Source organism: Crocodylus porosus, unplaced genomic scaffold (assembly GCF_001723895.1).
Source record: "Crocodylus porosus isolate Cpor-Errol unplaced genomic scaffold, CroPor_comp1, whole genome shotgun sequence".
NCBI classification, from domain to species: domain Eukaryota; kingdom Metazoa; phylum Chordata; order Crocodylia; family Crocodylidae; genus Crocodylus; species Crocodylus porosus.
The window spans coordinates 1,665,020-1,689,519 of record NW_017728949.1 but is presented as its reverse complement, the minus strand read 5'-3'; the positions used below and the strand labels follow the sequence as shown (position 1 = coordinate 1,689,519).

The following is a 24,500-nucleotide window of genomic DNA, read 5'->3' as shown; positions in this document are numbered from 1 at the left end:
GCATTCTGTTATTCCCATTAAATGCCCAGAAATCAGACTGGCTCCTTCCTGTGACAGCCCCAGGCATGTTTTGCTAATATATTTAAGGGCTTCAGCTGCAATTGTAACTAGAGTAGCTTGTACATGTTCTACAATAAGAAGCATCAAGATCATTTAATATCAGCTAACCCACTGGAAGAGCATTTCTGTGAACCAAAGTATGGAGTGTTAGCTCAGTGCTAATGACACGTCCCCTTAATGTCAGTTAAAACCTATTGCAACAACATTTCAGGGCTCACCTTATGGTTTTTGCTGCATAGCTTATCCACTTCAAGATGAAATATCTGAGCTCTCTCAAAATGTGTTTGAGCAGCAGTGCCCAGGCTGAATTCTGCCAACCAGCAGCCATACACTCTTAGCACATACTGGTGATCTGCATGGAGCCAAGCCAGCTCTTCTTTCACTGGGAAGAGCTAAGAAGCCTGAAAAAGCATATCCTCATCACTGATTTGTATTATTAGAGATAACAGAAGCCCCCATTGTGAACAGTCCCAGCCACAAAGAACCCATAAGGTGGGGCACAACAGATAAACATAGCAACTGAATTGGATGGCGGAAAGTATCAGGTACAGTGACAGACAACCCTTTGCTAGTCACCTACCAAGCCATAGGTTACCAACTTACTGTGGGCCTTGCAGGAGAAGTGGGGAGGATCCTGAAGGGGACCGGGCCAGTGGCTAGGGGGATTCTTTCAAAGTTGTTTCAGACACAAAGCAACAGCACAGAGGAGAGTGAGAAAGCACCCATGGAGCAGCAAAAAAATGACTGACTGAGCTTAGTGGGGTTCGAAAGAAGATGGAGCTAGAGTGTTCTCAGTTGTGGCAGATGACAGAATAAGGAGCAATGGGCTCAAGTTGCAGCAAGGGAAGTTTAGGTTAGATATTAGGAAGAGTTTTCTCACTGGGAGGGTAGTAAAACATTGGAACAGGTTACCCAGAGAGGTGGTGGAAGCTCCATCCATGGAGGTTTTCAAGACCTGGCTAAACAAATATTTGGCTGAGATGATCTATTTGAGGATGGTTGTGCTTTGAGCAGGGGTTTGGACTAGATGACCTCCTGAGGTCCCTTCAACCCTAACTTGCTGTGATTCTTTGACATACCCAAAGCAAAGTGGTGGTAAAGGCCTGGAACAGAGTTCTAACTGTGGATGAGAAAGGGTAAATCCCAGGGATGTGCTGCAAGAAAACCCAGTAGGGCTTGGATATGGCCTGGGTGTTTGGCTTGGTAGCACCCCGATTCATTTTCCTACCAGCAGCAGCGGGATTTGCCCAAACAGAATACATTCTTGGAGAGCTAAAAATACAAGGGGCTGGCTAGTGGGAGACTCATTCTTCATGGGACAGAAGGGAGATAGACACTCCATTCGTGCTCTGCTAATATGGCCTTTTGTGTAAACAATTGCTGTGGGGCTACTACAGAGATGATATGCAACTGCGAACAGGAGAGGAGAGATCCAGGAGGTGTGGCCCACGTTGTGCCAGGTTTGAAAACCCCTGCCTTGCAGCATTGATCGAAAAATTGCTTTCATACTGGTAAGTGAGTGCATCCTCAGCTTTCTTTGTTACTGGTACAAAACATGTGATAAATTAGCATGATATGAAATGACTGAACCATGGGGTCTGTTCCATAACCACAGCAGGTAAATCTCCCTCAGCAATGAAAGGATTCTGGATCTGATCACATACACATGTTGATCTCTTTGGCTTACCTAATACACCTCAAGCACAAATTGTGTTGCTGACCCAGTATCTTGTTTCTGAATGGGACTTCTGACACATGGGTGGCTGGTGTCTTGTTTGGGGTGGGGAGTTGTTGTTTTTTCTTGTTTTGCTTCTTGGGTTTTTTGGTGGGTGTTGGGGGAGGAGGGGAACAAATTTTATATCAGGATAGCAATAACAATAGGAAAACAGCCTGTAATTGTTCCTATGCATGATCTATCAGTAGATGCATGAACAATAGCAATTCCTAAGCCCACTCCCTCAGATGGGAACTTCACAGGGAATACTCTGCCCTTGTTTATATCGCCATATGGACTTTCAGATAAAACTGTTTGGGCAAAGCAGCAGCCCATGAAACGACTGTAGAATAATTGGCAAATAGGTGGTTCAGTAAAGACCAGAAAGGCTGTACACTCATTGCTCCTGACCCTGCCAGCTGGCACCTGAATGCAGAGCACTGCTGAGATTCAAGACCCAACAGCACCCACTTCCACTACATTTATCTTTAGGCTTCCTTAGGGCAGGGAGTGGTGATTTGGCCACATGTCTCTCTTATACTTTGTGGGGTTTGCCACTAAAAACCTAATCCTGGCCCCTTTGCTCAGCTGGGATCTCAAAGCTAGACATTTGAGAACCAGGCAGAAAAAATGGCTGTAATAGCGCCACAGTTCACACACACGGCTGGGCAGGTGTAAGCAGGCCTGTATTATTGATGAATGCCATTTTGTTTATTGAGGAGAGCCCACCCCAGGTCTAGTATAAGCAAGTAACAGGGCACCAAGGGATACCTGCTAACCTTACAATTGCAGTGCATCATTAGGGTTTTCTTGAAAGTGAATCACATCATTGCTCCAGCTTGTGTGATACCTGAAAGTTGATTAATACTTATTTATTGGTAGGTCTTTTGGATGGAAATTGGATGGAAACAAATGGGAATTCAATTACAAATGCACAAGAAAACAGCATTTTAAAACTGATTTTTTTTTTGTTAAGTAACAGTACCTTCAAAATATTGGAAATATAAGGAAAAAGTTTAACCAAATATGTTTTGCATTTAAAACTCATTTATTTAGCAATACAGCTCTAATATATAGTCAGATAATTGAGTTGATGGTTTCCAGTTATAGCCTTCGTATCTTAGAGCTTGTAGGTCTCAAACTTTCAAAACTAGTCTCTATTTATAGATTGGAGGGGGAAAAAACAAACTTTCTTGCTTTTTTCAGCTTCCATTTTGTTTCTTAATGTTCTATGAACTAGTAAGTGAACAGAATTAACTGCAGAAGAAGCTACAAATATCAAATACAGTTGTAACACTTTAGCCTAGTTCTTTAAAGTTTTGACAGCAAATGTGTCTTTATGCTGTTAATGTGTTTAACTCCCATTACTGTATGTGACTAGATTGTAACAAGTCTCAGCCTAAGAATTGTTTTGTTATAATTTTAAATACCATTAGGTTCCTTATGTAAGAAAATGTATTCATTTAAATAAAAAATGTGATCTACACACTCTTTATATTTTTTTTAAATGGTTGATTTTTATCCGCCTGGACCCTGACAAGGAAATTAGGCATCAGTTGTCTGCAAAGTCCCATGGGTTTGGTGCCTGTCTCCCGTAGACCTTATCAATTCACCGAAGTTTCACTGGTGTAACAGAACCATTGCAGATGCAGACATAGGTGGGAGATGACTGGGGCTGCTCCAGCCCAGGGATGCTCCAGCCTAGTTCAATGTGCTGCAAGCTGTGCACTGAAGCACTCTCGTGCCCCAGCCAGCCCCATCAGCATCTACACATGTGTTGCTGTGCACTGAATAACACTGCCACAGGATTGTACTTGTATTTACAAGTACAAACCTACGGCAACATTTATTAGTTTACTGTGACCTAATAGGGCAATAGATGCAGAGACTTTACTGTGGAGCTTATTAGGCAGCTTGGCTGTAAATGTCCTGTGTGGACATGCTTAGTAGGTGCATGTATGTGTGCAATTCTTTCAAATAAATAAACTCCAGAGCAGTTTGAGCCAAAGTAAATTAGTCTTGGGCACAGCATCTACACGTGCAGCCAGGACAGCAGCAATTTGAGCCAGGGTGAATCAGTTTATGCCAGGGCCTCTCCTGAACTCCTCTGCCATGGGCTCCATCCAGGTGGCAGCATAAAGCAGTGGAGAGGCTGGCTGAGGCATAAGGATACTGAAAGTACAGAGCTGTTGGGTAGACAGGAGTCTGACCCCCTGCTGGCTGGGCTGACCAGGCACAATTTATCCCCACTGTAAGTGTCCACATGTGTGTTTAATCGCAGTTAATTACTCTGCTGTAAGATAGTGCTCTCCCAAACAGTACTGTCTTATGGGAGTGTTAATTAGTTTATTGCAGCTTAATAATGCCGCACATGTAGACGGTGACACTACTTCGCAGTTAATTAGTCTACTCTGCAGTAAAGAGCACATGTAGATGTGGCCAGCCAGTAACAGAATGACAACCTTAACTGAAACTGGGTGCTCTTAATCTGATATATGGGTGTCTACATTTGGAGCTTTAATTGTGTTAATAGAATTGATTTACCCACGTTCAAACTGCACAACAACCAGTCCTTAGCACTTAAATGATATTGCTACCATGGAGGTAATAATGTGCGGCTTACTGGGCCAGATTCTGATGATGTGGAAGGTTCTTAACACCACAATTCAGCCTTCAAAGTACAGTAATGAGCATGCCTTTGCTGTTCATCCTCTTGATTCTTTAATATCACATCCAGGTGCATTCCCTCTTGCTTTGTCTGTGTTGCCTATTTAGGCTGGAAGCTACTGGGGACAGAGACTGTCTCTTTGTGGGTGCATGGCACATCGAGTACTGACTAAATGAGGGTCTCCTAGTAACTTTTGTAATGCAAATACACTACTAATAAATACCAACAAAGTCTGGGACCCCTAGTCAGAGACTCAGAACCCGCCTTCCCCAACCCTCATACCAGCCTGTTGAGTAGCCTTGAGGGCTTCAGGGGAAGCTGGGCAGTTTCCAGGAGCTGCCAGGCACTGCGTGGCTGATCTCATGTTGTGTGACTCACTGAACCATGGGTGTTTCTTTCCTGTTATTTCACAAAGCACAATTCACACCGGAAACAGAGAGCAACTGTCTGCACAGACTGTTTGTATGCAGCAAAACTGGGAGAAGGCAGGGTGGAATCCATTTTCCTGCCCCCTTCATCCTGGGCTAGCATGGAGCCAAAATAGTCCCTTCGAAGAGACCACTACTTCCATTCCTGTTCCTGATGCACTCCCCCAAGCAGACTTGAAAGGAGTAGGTGTCACAAAATTTTCCATAGTGATGCCAATTTCGTGTATTTCAGATTCATGTGAATTGGAAAACAAGCATGTTATGTTCTTAAGTAGCTTTTTGCCTTCTGGGTTTTGAGCCTATGTCCCCTTTTCAAGTTTCTCAACACCACGTGGAAGGATTAAAATGGAAACTGAGATTCTCATGTGATCCTGTGTCTCCGAGCTGAGGGTTAAAGAAGAATGCCAAATATCATGAGACCTAGGATAAAATCACAAGGGCTGGCTGGAAACCCTGTTGCTGCGTCAGCTGCTGCTATGGTTGTAGGTGGATATGTTAGCAACCATCAATTTAAGTTACTTATTCTGGTTCTTCAGAAAAGTATGGATCCTTGCCCCGTTTTCTTTAAGAAGCTCTCAGACCTCCATTGTTTGTGGCAGATCTTTGACTCTGAGCAAGGAGGAGGCCCTCAAGCTACTGAAGTGCCTTTTCATGTTCCAGTGCTTTTTCTTGTTCAACTGTTGCTGATCTACATGCTGCAAAATATTGCTACTCCTCAGGGAAATGTCAGCAGCCTGCCACAACAATGCAACCCATAAACTTTCCAGAGTGAGGATCCTGGCTTCACACACCACCAGAAAAGCAGCAGGAACAAACAGGTTATTGGGAACATTTGGGAGTTGCAGAGCAGCTGTAGTGGTGAAAACAGAGAAAGAGAGAGAGTCCTGAAAACTTCCCCAGTGCTCTACCAGTACTACATAGGTCTGGAGCAGGGGTGGGCAAAATGCGGCTCGCCAGCTGGATGCAGCCCACCAGGCTATTCTATCCTGCAGGGGCCCCCCCACAAAATTAAGAAAATTAATATTTATCTGCCACTGACTGCCTATCATGTGGCCCTCAATAGCTTGCCAAAACTCAGTAAGCAGCCCTCTGCCCAAAATAATTGCCTGCCCTGGTCTGGAGCATCCTTAACTTTGAGGGCTGGCTGGAAAGAACGGATAAGTCAGGCCAGACTAAACCCCGTTCTCACCAATCACCCTCTGGATCCAGGACCTGGACTCAGCAATCCATCCTCCTCTGAGGTAACAGCATTTACCTGAGGACAGTTACTGTAGTTCTATAACCCAAGTTTTAGCAAAAAGTCCTGAAATGCTCATGGACCTGGATTCAGACTCTACTGCCAAGGCACAAAGAAGGGATTTTTACAGTTGCGTATAAGATCATTTAACAGTTTTCCCTCTTAAAAAAAATCCTAGGAGATTTGTCATCATCCTATTTCTTAGTAGTTGAAAGTGACTGTTTTTCATCTGGTATTGAAGGTATTCAGCTATGGATTCATTAATGGCTGCTAATTTCAACGTTTGCCTGGAACATGCTATTACATACTCTACAGATTATAGTAGATGCAGTGGACTGGAAGGATTGATCCTTATGTTGAAGCCATTGTTGTAGATGTTTACACTGCATCCGTGACGCCTTGGCTCTGAAAGTTAGTTGCACCATTTGTACCATGTCTTGTATTCACGGACTTGTTTTCAGCATTGAGTATCAGTTCTGCATTAATTCAAAATTGATTTCAGTCTTCATAATAGTCCTTTATCTTTTCCCATCACTGATAATGTGAATATCTTCCACAGCAACAATCTCCACAAAACATCATGAGCATATGCGCACATGCATGCGATACAGTGCCTGGCACTAAAAAAATCATGCGGTGCTGCATTGCATGCATTTGTATAAACAGCAAAATGCACATTGGCACTGAGAAAATGCCAGTGGCTTGCTTTTGTACTAAAACACATCAAAGATGTTTTAGTTTCAAAGTGCACCACTGCCATTTTCCTAGCGCTGACATGCATTTCACCGTTTATACAAATGTATGTAATGCAGCTCTAGGCACATCAGTTCATGGGCTCTGCAGACTCAATTAATCGATTGCTCTGATGTGCTGGATTTCTGCCACGTCAGAGCACACAAAAGTACGTGTATAAATGCTCCATCAGATCTCCAGACCAGACCATCTTAGTTGTACCTTCCTGATCATAACACTCATGCTTGGCATATTTGCTGACTGAAGGACTTGAGTATTTGTGATTCCATCTTGCCATTTTATTTCCATTAATTTTCTCAGGTAAGTCAGATAGAAATGGTTTGACTTCTAGATATGTTGATTGCAAGTTGACGTCAATTTGTAAACTTTCAAGTTTGCCTGCAAAATTATCCCTCTTGTATTGGATAGATGTCCATGGTACCTGCCAAAGATTAAGTTAGCTTTAATGATTCTGCAAAAAGCTTTAAGAGCAATGAAAACTTTGTATGTGAGAGGGCTACTCAGGAAGGTATATTCACCTACAGCTGCAATGCCATGTGCTCCACCGATGGTGGCTGGCGGTATTTAGGGCTTACCAGCAGCAAACCAATAGATAGCCTCTGTCTTTTTGGAAATTAATAAACCAAGACATAAGTATGCAACTGCAAGGATATCCATGATGACTTCCTAGAAATGGGTAACCAAGGTACAGTCTTTAGCAAAAGAAGTTCATAGGCAAGTTCTACAACTTGTCTGATACTCAAAGCTGAAAACAAGAAGGTGGAGCTACTCAACAGCTACTTTGCCTCAGTCCTCAGAAAAAAAAGTTAAGCTGCAGCCAGACACCTAATAAGGATTATCTGTCCAATGCAGACAGTACAAGGTGCTACAACTCAGGAGGAATAATCAAAAGCACAAATATAAAATGGGTAACGGCTGGGTGGATGGCAGCACTATGGAAAAGGACTTGGGAACCTTGGTAGACCACTAACTCAATATGAGCCTGCAGAAGAGGTGAATGTGTTTTGGGGGTGTATCAATAAAAGCATTAGGTGCAAGACATGGAACGTAATAGTGACTCTCTACTCAGCACTAGTTAGGCCTCCTTTGGAGTAGTGTGTGCAGTTCTGAGATCCACATTTTTAAAAGGACGTGGAGAAGTTAGAGACAGTCCAGAGGTGAGCAAGAAAGATTATAAAGGGCTTGGAAAGCAAGTTATATGAGGAAAGGCTGAAGCATCTAGGCATGTTCAGGTTGTGGAAAAGGTACTTAAGAGGGGACATGATAGCAGTCTTCAAATACTTGAAAGGCTGCCATAAAGAAGAGGAAAAACACCTTTTCTCTCCCTGCAGAAAAGAGGATGCAGACCAATGGCTTGAAGTTGCAGTAAAGTAAGTTTAGGTTGGCTATCCAGAAAAACTTCTTCACTGTTAGAATAGTGAGGCAGTAGGGTTACCAACTCTGACTGAAGCTATTCCGGGAGATTCCCCGCCCCCCCGCCAGCATGATGTAATGTCATTAATTGTACTGTTCAACCTGTTCACAATATCAGTCTCCTGGATTGCTTTTAGTAGTCACCAGGAGATTGATACCAATTCTGTAGACTCTTGGCCAAGCCAGGAGGGTTGGCAACCCTATGAGGCAATGGAACATACCACCTGGGGAAGCTGCAGATCATCCATCACTGGAGGTGTTCAAGAAGAGGCTGGGCAGCCACTGGTCAGGGACGATCTAGGCATAGTTATGCCTATGTTCTACTATGGGCATTTCCCTTGTTTCTGGACTTTGCTGGTTGCCCACGTTTCGCCCATACCCCCTCCTCCTCCGCCCCAACACTTTCTGCTACATGTGTAATGGCGTTTTTAAGCCTTCCTCAGGGTCACTGGGTGTTGGCTATAGCCAAGGCTGGAGATTTTAACAGAGCTGTGCCAATGCTCCTGATGGAACCAGAGCCAGAGGTTCCTGGCTGGAGGGTCTTGCCCCTCTGATCAGGGTCAGATTAATTGCCATATTTGGGATCAAGAAGGAATTTGACCCTGTGGTCAAATTGATACAGACTGTGGAGGATTATACCTTCATGGCCCTCTACCTGGGATCTGTTGAGCATATATTGGCAACATTTCTTAGAAGCAGAACTTTGGCTGCCCTGATTCCTGTGGCAGGTTGGGGTGTTAGGTCTGTGTTGTGTCAAGGTTGATAGCCTTATGTAGAGTTTAGATTATGGTTTGTATGGGGTGGTCTGGATAGGGATGATCCTGTCTCAGTCAGGGGCTTGGACTCGATGACCTTTGGAGGTCCCTTCCAGCCCTACTTCTCTATGATTCTATGAAATTGGTTTTGCTCATATTTGCTGGAGGTTAACTGCTCTCCATCAGTCCTGGATCTAATCAAAATAGCTGTAGTAAGGTTACAGAAAGCAACCAGCAGTACAACAGCAAATGAAGCACCAAATGGCGTGGAAGGCCCAGCTTTGTGGCCTAGAGAGAATTCCATCATCCATTTTGAAACTGTCTGACCCTTACAGTAAATTTGACTGAGCTGCAAATCTCAGAGAAAAGAAGCTGTAAGCCTCTATTCACCACGGCAAGTGTTTTTGCAAGATCCTCATTTATACAGTGAAAGTCTACTCTCTACATTTCTCTTGCATTTTCCATGCAGCAAAGATCATGCTGCTGGTTCCTCTTCTTCCTCTGAAACCACTTTAGCTATTACACAAACATTTCTCAGCTATGTGGCAAATAACATGGGTGAGCAAAATTCTCGCGGCAATCTTTCCAACCACCCCTAGAAGGGATATACCCCTAGGAAATTCTATACAGTTCAACTACATGGTAATGAAGTTATTTAGATTGCAAATTCAAGCCCCTTGGAAGTTAAGAACTGTTTATTTATAAATTTACAATTACATGCCACACATACATTTTTCTCTAGATTTTCTAATTCAATACAAAGAATGGATACCCAAAGTGGCAGAATTAAGTTTGCAGGGTCAACCCTTTCTCTAGCTCTCTTGATCCATCTTTCCTATCTTTTGGCTATTTTACTTCCCAAACCAAATAATATTCTTTTAACCTGAGGTGTGGGAATGCAATTACCCTTTTTTTTTGTATTATGGTATTGCCTGGGGTGGGGGGGAAGCGTCATGACCTAGGGTCTCATTGCAATAGCCACTGTACAAAACACAACTTTGTTGTCCACATATTTCCAGGAGAGCCCATCTACTGGGGAGATAATCCTTAGCTGGGAGGTGTGCCTTCTGTTTTGCTCAGGTCTAACAAATATTGACATCTTTAAAAACAATCCGGAGTGGAAGAAGAAAAACACACCCAGATGTTACTGGCTCCTCAGTTACCAGATACCTGATAGCTGGAGGATCCAATGTTCTCCCTTCTCCAGGGACTGACATTTACTCGGTAACATTGATGTGCTGCTGGAACAGAGAGGGGCTTCTCGGAACACACCACACTCACCCTCCAAACAGTGTTTTTATTCATTAGATTACATCACACCCTTTCGTTCTGCTTCTGCGGTTCCCAAGGTCCTGCGGTCCACGGATGAGGAAATTTGTGGAGTATTCGGTCGCATGTAGAAGTGCGGGGTGGCTTTTTCAGCATGGCTGGGAGAAAAGTCTGGGCAGACACCTACAAAGGGTCCCAGTTCATCAGCCAGAAGCTGGAGAGAGGGGGCACTGTTGAGGGCTTGTATAGGGTGGTGCCTGACATATTGATTTCTAAGCGCCTTTGAGCTCCCTGTCTCCCAAGCTTGCCTGACAATTCCAGGCAAGAGTGGAAACAAATGTGAATTCTCATCGTTGCATATTCTGAGGTCTAGCTTAAAAGCTGCTTTGCCCATATCTGTTTCTTCTTCACTGACCCTGTGCTTAAACGCCAGGACATTTGACATTAGCATCGTGGTTGGATGACAAGTAACCATTTCTGAATTGGTCCTCTTTTCAGCTCACTGTGGGTGCGTCTACATGTTCATTAATGTACCTTAGATACCAGGCATTTAGTTTTGTACTTGCTTAATAAAGTACTGACTAAATGTGCAGTAACTAGAGTTACTGCTCAGTAGCACCAGCACATGGTTATTTTGTGATGCTTCCTGCTCATTAGCCTAGTAACACTGTGCAGTAGGCTATTAGCACGGTTTATAACCTCCACACTACTATGCAGTGTTATTAGGCTAATATGCAGTAAGTGTCTCATGTAGACGTGCCTGTAGAAATGAAAAGAAGCTCAGGAAAAATCCTTCTTTGTTGTGGTGCCAAAAACTGGATTTGTTATAGAGTATGTTGGGAATTGTTTCAGTGAAAGGGAAGATGATTTTAGGAGACTCTCTGGCCTAATTTAACATCACTTCATGATTTCCCATTTGCTATGAAGCTCAGTGCAACTGAGCTGAATAAATCCAGGGCTTGACAATAGAATTGAGGTCTAACATGCTTGAGGACACCAGAGACCTCACAAAAAAGGTATGGATGTAGTTTTGCAGCACAGGGAAAGCAGAGCCAGCAAAAGTGAAAGCTTGCAAAGTCATCTTACCCTCTCCCTGTTTGGAGCAGATCATTTTTTGTATTAAAATAATACACATATAAAAGTTTTACTTAGAAAACACCAAATCAAAACGTTTCAACTTTTCACTTTTTTCCCATTGAAATTTTTTGTCTGAATTTGAATGGAACTTATGAATTTTGGGTTGGTTCAAAACTGAATCTTTTTGGGAACAAGCCATATCTCCAGAAACAAATTTACCTAACTCTATTTCCCATAATAAAGTAATGAAAAAATATCCATTTGCCTCATATCAGAAGTCTCCTAAATTGACTAACCATTTCTGTCAGGTCACTGCAGGGTTCTTCAGAATCTGCCCAGTTCAGCTAGGAGTAGGGGTACATTTTTATCTGTCATCAAGATAAATAATTTGGAAGATAAGCTGCTTAGTGGTTGTTCTGATCAGAGATGGGCCTTCCTGTTATGTAAGACCCCTATTGGCAAAAAAAAGACCACCAACACAATAAATATGGCAGATCATTCAGTGCTAAATTTATCCCTATGCAAACATCCTCAATAACCTTTACATTTATGTATAAATGATTCTGATTAGTAACACCATTGCGCATACATGTGCATTTATGCATCAAGCAAATACAGAGGGGCTGTCATGATCATGAAAACATGTATGAATTTTACATGGACCCCCTAGTATATAAGAATAGTTCAAGCATTACCTTTACCAGCTTACATGGAAATAGGGAACATCCGTCTCCAAAGAGAACCTGAGCAACTCACCAAACAGAAATGGCTTCAGGTACTTTATATTTGAATTTGAAAGTAAGGCAAATGTCATAGCAGGCTGGGACTGATGAGACATGGGGCAGAGAGAGGACAGTATTGTTATGTGCCATGTAAAATCAGTGTCTAGGTGTATATATTGAAAAGTGACATATTTAAAACTAATCAAAGGGAATATATTTTCCCACAAGGATTATTTAGACTATGGAACTGGCATAGGCAGTTGCAGAAGCCAAGAATTTAGTAAGATGTAAGAAGGCACTGGACATAGATTAACATAACAAGAGTATTTAGAGTTATAATTCTTATCACTGAGCAAAAATTTGGCCAGAGATATTAAACCTCATTCTTCAGGGCTTAAGCCAGTCTCTGTTACAGAACATGATGGGACTTAAAGTAAAGAAGATTATCCCACATTGGCCTGATCTGGGCTACTTAATGTTCCTCCGATGAAAGGTGTTTTGTTGGTGAATATCTTCTGTTCTGGGTTGTGACATTTGGTGGACACTATGGCTTGGTACTGTATATACATGGCTGGCATTAGCCATGCCTTTGGGCTGGGCAAACACTGACAACTTGGCAACCCCTAGCCTTCCTCTGCCTCATCTCTCTCTTGGCTAACCTTCATATTTTTCTCAGGTCTTTCACACTTTGTCAAGGTCTTCAGATGAAGGTCCTTCAGGCTGAGAAGAATTCATATCTATTTAGCAGTTTTTCTATCTATTTATCTATCTATTCATATCTATTTAGCATGCTACTGGCAAAATGAGAAATAGTTCTACAGCTGTTTATCTTCAGTAGTTTCTCCCAAGGTATCAGAACTTGCCTATAACATCATTTTGATTTATGTTTTGGGTTTTTTTCACTCTATATCAATTCTCAGCTGATTTTAGTGGCAACCCTAGAACTCAGAGATAGAAACAAAGCCTTGTGCAACCTGGAAAAGTGTCATCCCAGGTTAAAGGAAATCATAGACAGGTTTATAAGCACTGACCTCTGGTTATGCAGATGAAAACTAAGGCACACACAATGCTTCCTGAAAATGTAATCCCACAGTTGTGGAAACAATCAGTGACTTGATATCTAAGCAATGCAGATTGCAGGATAAATAAATAATAAATCCAGAGGTGCAAAATTGGGCCCCAAAATATTTGTACCTGAAGAGATGGCAGCTGGATGAAGGCCAGCCTATAACTGTGAACTCCCATCTCAAACTCAGCTAATGAGACCCTTGCTTGCTGCAGTCTAGCTCAGACTAAGATTGGTAAAAGGGAAATGATCACTGGAATGGCAGATTTGTGAAACATAGCTATTATCTCACTTATTCAGGTATGGAAAATTTGTTATTTCTGAATGTCAATGATACAAGATTGTCAGTGGTTTCACCTGATTTTTTTATATCCACACCTCAGTTTTTAATCCCTCTCCCTGAAGGCAAAGAAACCATTTGAGATTCATTATATAGGGCTGCTTGTATTAAGAAAAAATATTCTTCTACTAGACCAGTAGTTCTCAACTTTGGTTCCTTGGGACATGCCAGCTTAGCTTTTACTTTATCTTTTTTTTTAACTTTAGAAGAAGATTAATTCTTCTGTTGCAAACAACTCAGACCACAACATGTCAGAATGTTTATGACACTAGGGATTCCTAATTGAATTTTCTGGGTTTGTCTTGTGAATCATGTGGAGATGTTTGGACAACCAACAGTGATCATTCTGAATGTCACCCTTAAAAGGATCTCAGGGCCCCCTCATGTGCTACACCCTGGTTGAGAATTACTCCCATAAACCCATGGTAACTGACACAAGTTAAGCCCTAACAAAGATCAGGTTTCCAGTAGTTTCCATGTATGTTAGGTTAAATAAATACTAACAAGTGCCTATACTAACCTTGCCTTGTCTTCACTAGAATTTTTCCTTGTACCAGTTACCATTAGCTGTATTCTCCCTTTGTGTTAGCTGTTTTCTAGTTGATGAGCACCCTAAAGGAGAAAATACTAGACATAGTGGGAGGACAGGTAGTTAAATCCACTAGGTTACATTGGACTCTCTTCAACCAAGAACTGCTCCTACTGGCAGGAGTACATGAGACTCAAAGGGCATCTCTGGCTTTGGTGGGAAAGGGACAAATAAGAGATTGCCATTAGGTTTTGTGAAATTAGTGAATAAGAAACATTCAGTGAAACAAAAATATCAAGAAAGATAGTGTAGTCAATGGGGTGACAGTTAAGCTAAGGTTATACAGTCTATATGATTTGCCAGGACAGAGAAATACTCCAGTAGAAGCAGTACAAATTATGCTTGGACTGAAAAATAGTTCTAAACACTGGTCTGGAATGATGACCAGAAAGAAATAAAATAGAGCTATAAACCCCAACACCACCTGCTGGCAGATGCACCTCCCCCTGCACCTAACAATTTCAGTATCCCTCACCTCCCTGCAGCACCTAGCATTGAAACCCTTAGCACCCCATACCCCCTCCCTGCACCCACAGCTCCCATCATCACTCTCTGGTATCACCCATCTTCCACTCTGCACACAGTACCCAAAATCCACATCACAAACCATCTCTACTTTGCATCTATAACCCCGGCACCATAAGTGCTGTCATAACCACTTATTCACACCCAGGCCCTTTCACTAGTATCACTTCCCCTTTTCTGCCATGGCCCACAAAATGCCAGTCCTACCAGTAGTGTAACTGAGGATGTCCAGCTGGGATCAAAGCCCCATATACTATCTTTGAGGGGAAGGTACAAAAATAGCCACTGCCAATAGCACAGCAGCCAGTGTTGCTCCATGTGCTGAAGTTGCCCAGGGCATGATGCTGCTCTGTTACTCCTTTGGGTCTTACACATTATTTTTGCTTGCATTGGGCAGTCAGAGGTGGGGAAGAGATCAATTTTATTTCTGCACCTACAGGGAAGAAGAGGTAAGTATTTACTTGGCTGTATGTGTGGGAATATATCTCCACTGGACCCTGTGAGTATATTGTGATTCCTGATCAGAGAATTCAGTACACATCCAAACTGCTGCTTCCACCTATTATAATTATAGAGAAGTTTATATGTTTTAAAGCATTGCATGAATATAAACCAAACCTCACGGACCCTTTTAGAAGCTGGGTAAGCATCTTCATTCTGTTTTCTATCTTGTGGATGGAGACCGGAGCACAGAGGTGAAGATCAATATTTTCAAATCTCCTTGTCTTAAGTTAGTTTCTGTAAATCCACATTCAGGCACCTAAAGAAGTAGCATGGATTTCAGAGATGTTGAGTGTGCCCATTGATATCAGTGGGAGCTGTATGCATTCACTATCTCTAAAGTGCTTTGCATTTGGCTTCTACCTGTCAAAATGTTAATGTTCATCTCCCAAAATTTCAATTTTCCATCTGTAAGTTAGGGACAATGATGCTGTGTGCCCTTTGAAGACAGCCTGGTGATTTCTGGAGAAAGAAGAGGGCACTTCAGGTCAGCAACTGTAGAAAAGAATGTGCACAGCAGTCAGAACAAGTCAGAGAAAGAGAGCAGAGGTAGAATATACATGTGAGAATCTTAAGAAGGTATGGAACTGGCAAGATCTGTCCTTTGGCCCTTTACCTGCATGTTGCTTGTCATATTATTTATCTCTTGGTAAGTACAATGATTGTGCAGACTAGAGCTCAGAAAAGAGCTATGGGGGTGATTCTAGGTCTGAAAATCCTTCCCGTTGCAGGTAGATGAAAGAAGCTCAATTTGTTTAGTTTATCTGAGAAGCAGTTAGGAGGTGACAGGATCACTATTTATTAATACCAACTTAAGGTTCAGATTTTTTGATAGCAGTTGACTTTTTAATCTAGCCTTCAAAAGTAGAACATGATCCAAGGTTGGAAGCTGAAGCCAGACAAATTCAAGCTGGATAATTTAATTAGCCAATGAAATAATTCGCTTAGGGAGTGGGTCAGCTCTCCCTCCTGTTAGTCTTTATGTTAAGACTGAATGTTTTTCTTTAAGAAATGTCTTCTCTAGCTCCATCAGTTCTGGGCTTGATGCAGGAACCCCGAGTGAAATAGTCTGGCCTGGACTTGGCAAGAGTCAGATCAGATGTTCATAATGGTCTTTTTCTGGTCTTAAAATCCAGGGTGCCTGTAGATGTGCCAGGAGGCTGCTGTAACATTGGAGCAGACTTAATTAAACTGACTGCTGAAGCATGCTAATTAGCACACTCCAACCAGCCTCTGTGTCTTGTGTATCAGCATCCCTGTGTTTGAAAATGGTGGCAGGGGTGCTTTAACTAAAGCTCATTCAATGAGCTTTAGATAAAGCACCCCACCACTATTTTGAAGCACGAGGACACTGATACATAGGATGTTCTAGGTGCTTTAATTACAGCAGCTCTCTAATGAAAGCAACCCTTCCCCCGCCCCCTGAGCATGTTAAAATACCCCGAGGAATCAGTCATTAGCTGCCCATAGGCTACTTCTCTAGCAGAATGTGGTCCAAGGTCTTCTAATGGAAAGATGGAGGAGGATGGAAAGGGATTTACTGTAGCTTTTTGGTCCCTGAGAACAATTAGGCCACAGCCTGAGGGTTACTGATGCCACCTCCCTTTTTTGCAGGGTCATGGTTTTCTCCTCTCTTCTTTGTTGCAATCATCTTGGGGCTGCAGTGGCCTAAACAGGCAGCAACCTTCCCTGCCATGCCCCTCTCCAATTTGTTTGCAAATGCTGTCCTGAGAGCCCAGCACCTTCACCTCCTGGCTGCAGAGACCTACAAAGAGTTTGTAAGTAGCACAAATATTTGTGTTATGCCTTAGGCCCTAGCTCAGGCTTAGCCAGAGGAAGATCTTTAGCTTTGGTAACAAAGTGAGCTGCAAATGCTCTGCTCATCAAAGGCTATACTGTATTTCCCACCTGCCAGCCATTTTATTTCATTTTGCTACCTACTTAATAGTGAAAGCTAGCCAATATTCCACTATAAGACAGCTCAGTCATCTTGGCCACCTAAATGTAATCCTTTTCCTCCCTGCTCAAGGCCTTGGAAAACCATTAACTGATGTACTTTTTGTAATATGTCATCCTCTTCACCCTGAGACAAAATGCCCCAAGGAGGAGGAAGACCCATTCCCCTTTTGTGTTGGCAGTTTTTCAGGGACTTAGGCAGGCTGGAATAGGAATGTGTTTAGCCCCTAGAAACAGTGCTCTGGAAACAGCAGTTCTCCGTGAGTTTGGCATATTTTTCCAGGAACGTTCCTATATTCCGGAGGAGCAGAGGCATTCCAACAAAAATTCCCAGTCGGCATTTTGTTATTCAGAAACCATCCCTGCTCCCACAGGAAAAGACGATGCCCAGCAGAAATCAGTAAGTTATCGCAAGGCAGCAAGAAGAGCTGCTTCTGATGCTTCTCTTATATCATGTAGGTTTATCATGTCCAGTGATTGTTAAAGTAGATCCTTGAGGCATACATTGTATCACCTCATGGGCTCTAAGCAGTTTGGTACCTGAAGGGGAGACATCTGGAGGAACAAGCTGAACCACTGAAGGAAGTCTTCAAAGGCACTCTCCACTGAAGACCATGCTAATTGCAATGCTGTGCCTCATGTTAAGGGGGAGGGTTCTGACTTTCTCATGGATGATCAAACCAAGATATACAGACCAAGATGTCCCCTTGTGCTCATTTTTTGTCCTGTGGACTTTTCAGAGCATGAATTATATCAGGTGTCCTCCCAGAAGAGTAATCATAGCATCATAGAAAAATAGGGTTGGAAGGGACCTTTAGAGGTCACCTAGTCCAGCCCCCTGCCAGAGGAGGCTCATCCCTATCCAAACAACCTCATACAAATCCTAGCCTAACCTATTACTAAGGGTGGTGTTACAGGCTACCTTTAAGCATTGTAAAGGCATTTGAAATGGGAGCATCTACACATTAAAGGGTGTTAAACTGTGCTAAGTATCCTCTAAGCATCTTAAAGTTATGCCGTGGCAGGCAACAGTTATCTTTGAACCATTGTACCTAGCTTGAGCTAGGGCATTGTTAGTCTACACCAGGGGTTTTCAAACTTTTTTAATAAGTGTACCCCCCGTCGCCAGATGTGGAGTGGCAGCAGCGCAGGGTGATGGGTGGTGGTGGTCGTGTGCAAGCTTCTTCCCCTCACCCCCTTCCAACCAGATGGGTGGCACCTTTGTGGCTAGCAGAGGAGTGCCACTGCCCTTCCCTTCTCCTCCCCCTGGCCCTGCTCCTGGGAGGTGGTGGCATGGGGTGGTGACCTTCCCAAGTACACCCAGGGTACCCTTGATTGGCAACTCCTGGTCTACTCCATGGAGATAAAGCAACCTATCTGCAGTCATCTTGCATCCTGGGATGCACAGTTACCAGCCCCTCTACCCCGACAGACTTTCCACCCCCCCAAGCAATGCTGCCCGGCAGGTGGTACTGGCCTAAAATAAGACCCGCATCTGCCCCCACTGGGTATGACCCCAGCCCATGACCCCAGCGCCATGCTGCTGGTTCCAAGGATCCTAGGAGACCCAACTCAGGCCCTTGGGCTAGGGGCCAAGTAGACAGTCCCCCCCTGAGAGGGCTAAGTCTTTATCCCACATCCAGCCAGCTCTCTCTCAGCCAGGAGAATTTGATGGGGAAGCACAGCTCCCCTCACCAGCTTTCCACACTTCTGGGGGTAGAGGGGAAAGGGCTACCTAGTATGGAGCATGGTGAGAGCATGGAGTATGGAGAGGCATACTTATTCAGGGTCCATGCTGTTGCCACAGTTAACCCCCCAGTGACTGTGCACTAAGAGTGGAGCCTTCAGGCAGGGAAACCATGAGGCCCAACAAGGCATGCTTTCCCAGGTTCATGCTCTCACTGTGCTTGGGTCTCTGCTCCCAAAGGAGGGATAGAGTCCTGACTCCTGGCCATGCCTCTGCTTGCCATGCCCCCTAGCAGCAAGTCAGAGTTGTTCAGGCATTAAGCCTTACCCTGTGATAACTCCGAAACCGTTTGAACTTTAACAGCACCTAATGTTCCACACATTTAAAGTAGTTTAAAGGTAGCCTGTAACAGCACCCTTAAACTACAGTCAACACACCCAATACAACACACCCAAACCTGTCATAGGTCAAGCAGGGGGACAACAGCAGGTAGTATCCTGCTGCTGCAAGGGTTGTTAAAATGTGCTGGAGATAAGTTTTTCCTGATATCTAATCTAAACCTATCCTGATTGATGACCCCGATTCTTTGTTTTTCATTTCAGGACATGGAGCTTCTTCGATTTTCTCTGGTCCTCATCCAGTCCTGGTTAAACCCAGTACAATTCCTTAGCAGGGTGTTCACCAACAGCCTTGTTTTTGGCACCTCAGACAGAGTCTATGAGAAATTGAGGGATTTAGAAGAAGGTATTCAGGCTTTGATGAGGGTGAGTTGCAGCATGTAACACGGGTACAGAACAACATGGCTTTCTTGGATACCCGGAGACAAAGCTTTTATTGGGGTCATTCTCAGATGGTGGAATTTCCTTCCACAGGAACTAGGAGCCATCAAAACCTTACACACTCTCTCTACAAGTGCAAGGCATGCATTTTTTACCTCTAGCATGAACCAATAAGAATTGGTGTGTGAATTATACATTATTATTTTAAAAATACCACAATAAAACACCACTGCACACACTTATACATTTGGGTGAAGAATGAAAGAATAAATATGTAATAGACGTTAGTTCTATTGCTTAATACATTATGGGAAGGCATTCTGATACTTTGCTGATGAGAAAAGTACAAGGCATGATATGGAACAAGAAGTTTTATTTGGTGTTTCAGTTGGTGCATAAGGCTTTCCAAGGGGAAGCACCAGGAGTCTTGTAGCCTGGAGAGATTTTTGCTCAAAATCCAGAATGTTTGATCATTAGTTAAAGCTTTCTCTATTAGAAGTGCAAAGTTTTTTTTAGCAGAGTAGAGATTATTTCACCAGTTCCATAATTGCCTTAATCCAGTATTTTGACCAGCTCTGTTCCTGAAATCCATTGCTAGTCCCCATCCCATTTTATGTGCAACATAGGCACATTTGACCTCTTACCATTGTCTCTCACCCCAGTGCTCCATTCAGCTCCATTCTTGCAGACAATAGTTTACTGTTTATGAGTATATACATAGATCAGTGTCCCAAGATAATGCAAAAAGTCAAAGATCTGCCAGAGCCTTGCTGTCTCTCAGTCAGTCATAATTAAGACAAGTCAGTTTGCATAGCTAAGGGCACACAAGGGAGTGATGAGGGAGCTAGCATCATGTCAGCTGTCTTTCATTCCCTATCCTAAATTACTAGATGCCTGTTTACAACTAGTTTGGCTAGAGACTTTAGCTCTAGTCTGGAGCAGGGCTCAAAGTCATGCCTCTGGAATCATAGCAAGATGATGTGCTTAAATCACTGTACCACCATATTTTCACACATATAACTTGCTGAACTTGCATTTATAAATGTATGTGTCTGTATTCTAAAATGCATCCAACATCAGGAAGGTGGCAAAGACCTTATTAAATGCTACATAGGAGAAGCGTCCTGGCATATTTTTTGCTGTAACATGGGGTCACAGTCTAGAAAGGGTTGGGAACCACTGATTTTAAACACATGTGCTTGCAGCTTAAAAAAAGCAAACAAGGTTAGGCAATGGAAAAGAGCAGGAATAGAGGGAGTAGTAAGTAAGGATCTACGGGGAATCCAGAAATAGAAGTTCCCATCCTGTGCACAGTGAGTAAAATTCATATGAAGCCACTTATATAAAAGGCTCTGAGCCTCCTGGATAGGGTGAAATATGCATACATAAATTAGATGTATATCCCACCTCTCTATAGCCCATCTACTCCCAGGATCATCTGCTGTTCTATCCCCCACCTCCCATTCCCACCTGATCTCCTCTGCCCCAGTCACCTTAAACCCCAGCTCACCCCAGAACTACCTGCTACCCTCTGCTTCTCTCCCTTACCTGCCTGTCTTGTTCTTATACCTGATGAGCCAGCCTGGATTTGATAGCAGCTCCTCTCACCAGCACACTCCATCTCATCGGCCAGTGGAAACTCCCAAGGGCACCCACACAGATTTGCTAAACCCACTCCTTCTCTGTCTGAATGCTGCCCGTGGTTTTCTCTCTCTGTGAAAGCCCTTCTTTGGGAGTGCAGGGGCTGGGCAATGGGTTTCACTCACTTGTGCTTCTGCCTTGGCAATCATTTCCATGGTCCCAGGCCTGAAGGGTTTTGATATGCCTTCCCCAGAGCCATTTCCTCTCATTTAGGCTAGCATGTCTTTGCAGGAGTTGGAAGATGGAAGCCATCGAGGTCCTCAAATCCTCAAACCCACATATGAGAAATTTGACATAAATCTCCGAAATGAAGATGCCTTGTTAAAAAACTACGGTCTCTTGTCCTGCTTCAAGAAAGACCTTCACAAGGTGGAAACCTACCTGAAAGTGATAAAGTGTCGACGCTTTGGTGAGAGCAACTGCAGTATTTAATAGAAGAAATTATTTCTTCTTTTAGTCCTGTACACAAATGCATGGTGAGTTTAGCATGCTTATGCCTCTGTCATGCCTTCATTCAGAAAAAAAACAGAGGATCATGATTTTGTGAGCAAAGTTGTCTTTCATAGCTGTGGTGTCCAGGGGGACTGCATAATAATGTTCCCCAGTCTTTGTAAAAAAAAAAAAAAAAAAAAAAAATATTTTTGCCTACAGAGAATAAACAAGCTACAAACCCAACATTGTCCTTGGTTTTTTCACTGTTAAATAAACTCACTTACTGTGATGCCTTGTAGAGAAGTCAGCTAATTAAACATATTCTACCAGATCTCCGTGAAACCACTGCTCCAAGGCGCTAGTCACCCCACTGCAAACAACAATGCTCGTGTTTCCAGTTGATGTAGGGGCTGTTGATGTAGAAAGACTTCACTGGGGAGAAGTATTCTAGACAGATAAATTATTCACCAAAAACACAGTTTCAGGGTGCTAGAAACTAGTTGTTGAGTCCACAAATATTTGGGCCATTTTTTAAAAGCCTGGGCATTTTGTTTTGAATATTATTTTAAATGAGACATTTTGCTTTTTCGTTTCAAAAGGCCTCTAGTTTAGAACTTTGCTTAAAACTGATTTGAAAAAAAAGTTGGGGAAAAAGACAAGAGAAGGAGACAAACCACTTTCTTTCAGGTTGACTGAAGCATTTCACTAGTTCTCAAACGAAGTCATTTTTGGCAAACCAAAAAACAACCCCCCAAAGTCATTCTGAGTCCTGAGTCAGTCTGAAGTGTGTGTGTATGTGTGTGTGGTGGGGGGTACACATTTTTCAGGTCAGTCATAACTAAAAAATCCCTCATTTGCACACTGCAACTCATAGCCATGACTTGACAAGCCAGGCAGATGGCTGAGGAGGTGAGAATGTCTCTCTAATGGCATGGAACAAGCCAGGATGAGAGAGGAGGGAGCAGACCAGGGCCTGAGGGTTACAACACTGGTTCTCAACCTCTTTTTGTACCAGGACCCATTTGATGACCACTCTGGACCCGCCGCCCACCACCTCCAGCATGTGGGGCATGTGTGTGTGGTGGGGGGCAAGCAGTCCCTTGCAGGCTGGAACTCTGCCAGTCTACAAGGGAAAAGCCATGGTTTCCCATGTTTTTCTTTAAAGGAGAATCCATTTTTAAGTTTATTGATCCATTTTTAAAGTTTGTTTGTGACCCTTTCATATATTCTTGCAGTGCCATAGCAAAGGAGTGGCAAGCAGGGCAATCACCCTGGGCGCCAAAGCGAAGGGATGCCAACAGGCGTTGCCCAGCCAGGGCAGGGCGCGAGACAGAGCTGCAAGGGGCTTGTTTGGGGGGCGTGGGGACAGGGGGAGAGCAGCTTCCGCAGCTGCATATTCTCCCGGGCAAGTATGGGGAGGGCTACCCCATGGGTTGGGGCAAGGACAGGCTGCCACTGCAGGCTTTGCCCTAGGTGCCAAACTCCCTTGCCATAGCACTATATTCTTGCGACCCATTTCTGGGTCATGACCCACAAGGTTGAGGACTGCCGGATTAGAAGACAACACTGTGTTGTCAGTGTGCTCTGTGCTCAGTCCCTGGGATGCGTGGGCAGATTTCATTTTTGCAATGAACTCTTTATATTCCAAAGCAGGAAGCAACTTGGACCACCTGAAACCTGAGATCCTGCTCCTGCCTTTGTCTAAAGTAATTTGTATCCTCACAGCCTCACCGGAGAGCTGAGACTCCTTGCCAGCTAAGAACTACTGCCCAGAGGGTATTTTCCATCCATTGACTCCTCTGTGAAATCCTATGAAATACGAACTTTCATTTCTACCCAGGAGAACTTTTACAATCTTTTCTCTGATGCCTGATGAAGGGTGTTTGTGCCCGAATGCTTGCAATTAAAAAATTTTTTTTTTTTTTTTTGCAAAAATCTTGTTGGTCTAATAAAAGATATCACTTCTGTCCACGCGCCCTGATTGCTTTGGGCAGATCTAGAATTTTGAAAAGGGAGGTGCAGATGGTAAGGCGCATCATCACATTTTTCTCCAGTTAAACAGAAATTAGACATTTTACTACCATGCTGGGGCCTAGGGCTGGTTTTATTCAGTTGAAGCTTGAACCAAAAACGTAATTGGAATGAGTTGAAAACAATCTGCCAGGGTGTGATAGACAAGAAGGCAGAACAAAGGCTAGCCTGACTGGTAGAACACCAAGACTATTAAAAGCACAGGGTTAAGGGTTTACAGGATGAGCCCCATGAGGGGAGACTGAGGGACCTGGACCTCTTCAGCCTCCGCAGGAGGCCGAGAGTTGATCTTGTGGCCGCCTACAAATTCATTAGGGGGACGCAGCAAGGGATCAGAGATACCCCAGGGTGCTTCTTGGGGTAACAAGGAGCAATGGTCCCAAACTGACAGAGAGCAGATTTAGACTAGATCTCAGGAAAAACTTCTTCACGGTAAGGGTGGCCAAAGTTTGGAATGGGCTTCCAAGGGAGTTGGTGCTCTCCCCTACCTGCCTGGTGGGGCAGGGTGACCACTTGCAGGCTTCAACAAGTGGCGGGGGTGTGGTGGCAGTGAGCAGGGAGCTCCTGCATGTGGCCATGGCAGCCGTGGTGGGGTAAGCGCCGACTGGCAGTCAGCGACCACCTACAGATGCCACTGGAGGTGCTGGCAGTGGGGCGGGGGGAAGAGGGGGTGGCAAGTGGCAACTGCCCACAGGTGCCACCAGCAGCATCAGTGGTGCTTTTGCAGGGGGTGCGCTGCCAATCTGCCTATGCTGCCAATGAGTCACCAATGATATCTTTTATTTCCTTGGGAATCTTGGCCCAGCAGAGGCTCCCTATGCCTCAAGAGCACTTGTGTCTGAAAGCTTGCAAAAAGC

The 24,500-nt window shown here is 43.7% G+C and overlaps 1 protein-coding gene across 1 annotated transcript; it reads left to right on the top strand.

The window, feature by feature from the left end:
- Positions 1 to 15,988: 15,988 nt before the first annotated feature.
- LOC109322439 (somatotropin) lies at positions 15,989 to 21,646 on the top strand. Its single transcript, XM_019553497.1, has 5 exons — positions 15,989 to 15,998; positions 16,732 to 16,895; positions 17,357 to 17,473; positions 19,363 to 19,524; positions 21,412 to 21,646. Exons 1-5 carry the CDS (start codon positions 15,989 to 15,991, stop codon positions 21,610 to 21,612), a joined length of 654 nt encoding a protein of 217 aa, XP_019409042.1. The 3' UTR covers positions 21,613 to 21,646.
- Positions 21,647 to 24,500: the final 2,854 nt, after the last annotated feature.